Source organism: Indicator indicator, chromosome 9 (genome assembly GCF_027791375.1).
Source record: "Indicator indicator isolate 239-I01 chromosome 9, UM_Iind_1.1, whole genome shotgun sequence".
Lineage (NCBI taxonomy): Eukaryota > Metazoa > Chordata > Aves > Piciformes > Indicatoridae > Indicator > Indicator indicator.
This window is the reverse complement of record NC_072018.1, coordinates 13,662,163-13,667,055: the sequence shown is the minus strand read 5'-3', so window position 1 is coordinate 13,667,055 and position 4,893 is coordinate 13,662,163. Positions and strand designations below refer to the sequence as shown.

At 38.3% G+C, this 4,893-nt stretch overlaps 1 protein-coding gene across 1 annotated transcript; it reads right to left on the bottom strand.

The window, feature by feature from the left end:
- Nucleotides 1-501: 501 nt before the first annotated feature.
- On the bottom strand, nucleotides 502-4,618 carry TMEM18 (transmembrane protein 18). The gene is made up of 5 exons (XM_054383673.1): nucleotides 4,568-4,618; nucleotides 4,193-4,313; nucleotides 2,159-2,213; nucleotides 1,069-1,162; nucleotides 502-989 (listed from the first exon to the last, which is right to left on the bottom strand). Exons 1-5 carry the CDS (start codon nucleotides 4,613-4,615, stop codon nucleotides 900-902), a joined length of 408 nt encoding a protein of 135 aa, XP_054239648.1. The 5' UTR covers nucleotides 4,616-4,618; the 3' UTR covers nucleotides 502-899.
- Nucleotides 4,619-4,893: the final 275 nt, after the last annotated feature.

The following is a 4,893-nucleotide window of genomic DNA, read 5'->3' as shown; positions in this document are numbered from 1 at the left end:
GTGGACAATATTCCATTGTGTTTATTCCTCCCCCAAAATTTTCTTAATCCAATAAACACAAGTTACTCTGAGCAAAACTGAATGTTCTTAATTTTCACTAGAGTTAGTTTTCATTGTCAGTTTATTAAAGCATAAATAAAAGCAACAGAATTGCATAGAAGATTATAAAACTTCTCCCCTTCTGTTCTACAAATACACAAAAAAATGTTAAAAATTAATCCAGTTTTAAGAAAAGATATTTATCTAGTGGCACTAAAATCACTAAATGTAAATAAAAAAAAAAATCAGAGAATATTTTTAATTACTTACACAAATTAAGATTTTTACCAAACTTTAAGGAAAAAAAAAAGAAAAATACAATGAAGAATTAATACAAATAAACAATTTAAGACATGGTGGATAATTTTATTTATAAATATGATGGGCACACAATACACATAAGGAAGTATGAAACAATTTGTAAAGAAGTGAAATGCTTCACAGAAGCATGGATTCCTGAGGTATTCTGTATATAGTCCCTCATTTACTGGATTTCACAACACTGCTCCAGTTGGCTTAAGCAGCAGAAGACTGGATACTTGATAAACACAGTTAAGACATAGTTAAAAATACACAGGCAAATGGAAACAGGCTGGATGATTGCATCTCAAAAACACTAGTAGCCTTGGTCATGGTGGAAAAACATCTTACACTGAAGGGCACAAATTCCTCAATTTCACAGCCAGTTCAAACACATTGTAGGCATCTGCTTTCACTTCATTGTTCACAGGCACAGGCTGTAAAGTCCCCTTAACATCAGACACAAAAACATTGCTGTTTCTGGATAAACATACAGAAGGACTGATTACCTCAATATGTATTATTGCAATAAAAATAAAATGAAATGGTGTTAGGCACTTTCACTTCTTTTTCTCTTTTTCTGCTTTCCTTCTCTGCTGCAAGGTCTTCAGTTCAGTCATAACATTCAAAGTTTTGTAAACCCAGGTGACCTGAAAAGTAAGCAAATGATTAAATTTAACTAATCCACCAATTTAGTGAAAGTATATAAATAAATTATCAAATACATACCACAATTATAATAGTATTCACCAGCAGTGGTGCTGAAAATACCAGTGAAATAAACATTCCTCTTGAATCGAAGTATTGGTATTTAGAAAACATCCTGGAAGAAATAAAATAAAGAAAAAAATAAAAAGAAGCTTTATTTAGTGTAATTCACATACCATTAGACTTTCATACTAACTGTTTGACATGTACAGATTAATCTGTTTCTTCAGATACCCAATATAGGGCAGCACTCTACTGTACTAAGTCAGAGCAAAGAGACAGTATCTCATCAGTTCTGACTATATATTACAATTATCTTAGCTCAAGTAACTTACTAATGTGACAGCAATAGTTCATAGATCTGTGCATTGGAAATCATGCTTATCCTGAAGTCTGTCTGAAATCACATTCTTAGGCGTTTTGCTTACTAGTATTAGAAAACAGAAATAATACGTGTAGCAAAGTTGTAGTTTATGTCCTGTATACCTGAAGTGAAACATACTTTGATTTAGATGCCTTCATAAAGTAGCGTTAACCACGTATTTTCCAGTTCCATCAGGGAAATGTCAGTTCAGTGCTTATGAAAACGAGCCACCAGTTTAGTTCTGATACACAAGCTTAGTAAACCAGACAAATCATAATGCTTTTTATGAATATAAGTAAATACATAAAATAGCAGTGATATTTTTGGGAAGTGGTGCTTAAATTTAGCTTATTAAACATGAGTTGCTATCAAAGAAAACCCAACAAGAACAAAATAAACCAACAAATAAAATCAAAGCTCACATCCTTTTCCCCTTCATCACCACAACCTGCTTTTGTCTTAGTTCTCTAGTTAGTTTACAAGCAGCCATATAAACCCGGATTTTAAGCAGTATGATAAATATATAAGCTATTAAAAATCACCCTTTTCTTGGAAGCTAAGTGGTAACTATGTTGCAATGTATGGTTTTATTCAGAAGTTTCATATTAATCAATGTAGCAGACCCTCTGCCACCACACTCTACTGATGAGACATGAGTGATTAACATTTTCCGGGAATGAAATAATGAAAACAATGTGTTTGAGAGAACATACATTCAAATACAAAAATACAAGTGCAAACATTTACCTCCAATTCATAGCTGCCAATTCATTGATATATTCAGCGCAGTACACCAAGCTCGCTGTACAACAGAAGAAAAATATTAGCTGCAGTATTTCGGTTCTGCCATATAACGATGTATACATAGCAGACATTAGAATTCCATGATCCTCACAAGATCACATTACACATTTAATGGTTAACTGTACAAGACAAATTCAGTTTTATACTAACAAGTATAAAGTGACCACAAAACATACCTACTGTGTTACAAACAGACATAAAATCCTACTGAGTTTACAGAAAGAGCTCAGCATACAAATGGCTAATAAAAAGAATAAATATAAATAAAGCCCCAAATCTCAGTATTTTTTTCCAATAGTCTGTTGGTGACTGCTTGTAAGTTAGGTCTGTAAAAAGAAATGCCAGCACTCTCCCCAGCTGGCATAGAATTAAGTTATCATTTTAGATGTCATGATGTCAGACTGCTCTATCTACCCTCACTATCTGAAGTTAGGGTACCAATTATACATAAGCATTTTGGTAAAACACACACTTTGTCTGAGGAGGTATATAGCAGGACAGTCAGCTGCAGTAAGGTGAGAACTAGCACATTATTAATCAACAATTACATATGCAATATGCAGCTATTAAGGCAGTAGGGAAATTCAGTGTAATCATGTTTAACAGAAAAGCAATACAATTACAAAATTGTAAGTTTGTCCTTGTAGCAACTTCCACCAAGAAAGTTCAAAAAAGTCACCTAAAGATGACCTGCACAAGGCAATTAAATAATTAGTTTGGCGATATCATATAATCATTGAATGGTTTGAGTTGAAGGGACCTTTAAATGTCACTTTGTCCAGCCCCCTCATATGAAGGGGTGCTCTCGTTTTGCCATCATCAGGGTGATCTCTAATTTATACTGCACAGTATAAACATAACTATAGCTGCTCAGCTGCCACAGTAAACCAATGTGATAATTTCATAATTTCCTCAGTTATTTCTGACTATCCACAACACAAAATTATTTATACTGCAGACATACCTAAAGTGGTTTAGTTTTTCAGGTACAAACAAGGGTTGGACTCAATATGGATACTTTTATGCACTCTTTTTATTAATAGTAAGTTGACATAATATCTGTGTGAAAAAGCCAGCAATGGTCAGTTCCACCTTGGGCATTCATACCAGTGCTAGTAATGACAGGAATACTTCAGATAAAGAGTCTAAAGTAAATGGCATGTCATTGGGAATTCTGAATGTTACTAAGAATATTTAATTTAAGAAAGCAAAGCCCATATTCTTATAGGGAGCTTTCGGGCCTAATGTGTCATGAACAGTACATTGTTATTCAACCCCCTGTTGATCATCTTAAATTCCACAGTTATAAGCAGAGGTACAGAAGTTTCCTTTCCAGAGCTACTTAATGTTATTAAAACTTTAGCTTCAGCTGGATTAAGTTATTTGAAGTTTTGAGGATGCTAGAGCTCCTTTCCCAACTTGACTTGTTCTTTAAATAGTACTTTCAAAAGTCAACAGTCTTCAAGTGTTTTTCTGCCGGCAAATCTCTTAATTGCTCATTCTTCCTCCACTACCCTGGAAGCACGATGGAATAGCGCTGTTGTGTAAAAAATTTGAAAACTCAGTAGAAAATCCAGCCTTGGTTACTTGGAATTGCTAGCTCATCGCTGATTTCCAGCAAAGCAACAATTTCTTGGGAAGCATTTACCATGTAGAAACCTTATCCCAGATCCTCTCTAAGGCTGGAGTTTTATGACAGTACCTCAGCCTTAGCAACTAAATAAAACCATATTTATAGGTCACAGCAGCTTCTGCTGCAGTTCATCATGTATATACAAAAAACTCCTACAAAATAAATACTAATTTGCACGCACGTTGTCTGCTGCAAAGCAAACAACGCATGCACTGGGCAAGTACATAAAGAAAACGGTAGTCCTCAAGAGACCACAGGAAGCTATTTAACAGTATCAGCTTAAACAAGGCAGATGCCCCTCGCCGCCCGAGTGCCAGCTCGGGGGGCAGGCGCACCGGACTCACCCATGCAGAGGAAGTGCCCTATCTGCAGCCGGTAGTGCTGGAACGAGATGCACGTCAGAAGGAAGCAGAGGAGGTGGAAAACGCCCAACCCCATCAGCCAAGGCTCGGACCAGTCCGTCCTCTACAAGCAAAAGGAAAGCCGATGAGGCCATGGCAGGAGAAGGACTGTTACTAGGCAGCTAGAGCCGGCAGCCTTCCTTCTCCGGCACGGTAACCACAACCCATTTCCCTCACGAACCGCGCTCAAGTCCGCCCCTGAGGAAGAAACGAATATCCCAGCGCGGGTCTTCCCCGCGTCTCGTACACACACAGAAATCGGTGCCTCCTCCCCTCTCCCCGGGCGAGCAGCTGGGCCGGCCCCAGATGCCTCCTTACCGCCAGGATGGCGGACAGTCCCGGCGGACTGCTCAAAGGCTGCTCCATGGCGGCAGCCCCTACCGCCAGTGTTGGCGAACAGCGAAGTCCCGCGAGATGTTGAGCTTCTCCCGGGTCTGCCTTCGGCGTCTTCTCGCGAGACATCGGTGGCTGCTGCCAGTTGTGTGCCTCGGTCCGCGGGACGTTAGGGGAAGCTATATGGAATCGTGGAATGTTTTAGGCTCGAAGATATCTTAAAGGTAATCTAGTTCCAGCCCCCTGCCATGGGCAGGAACAACTCTTCTAGACCAAATTACTCAAAGCCTCATTCAGCGTGGTTTTAAGCA

What these genes read in the sequence shown, in the direction of transcription:
- TMEM18 (XM_054383673.1), bottom strand. Translation starts at nt 4,615, where the DNA reads ATGGAGCAGCCTTTGAGCAGTCCGCCGGGACTGTCCGCCATCCTGGCG. An exon ending in GACTGTCCGCCATCCTGGCG is followed by an intron (nt 4,314 to 4,567) that starts GTAAGGAGGCAT and finishes TTTTGCTTGTAG; the next exon opens with AGGACGGACTGGTCCGAGCC. An exon ending in AGGGCACTTCCTCTGCATGG is followed by an intron (nt 2,214 to 4,192) that starts GTGAGTCCGGTG and finishes TCTGTTGTACAG; the next exon opens with CGAGCTTGGTGTACTGCGCT.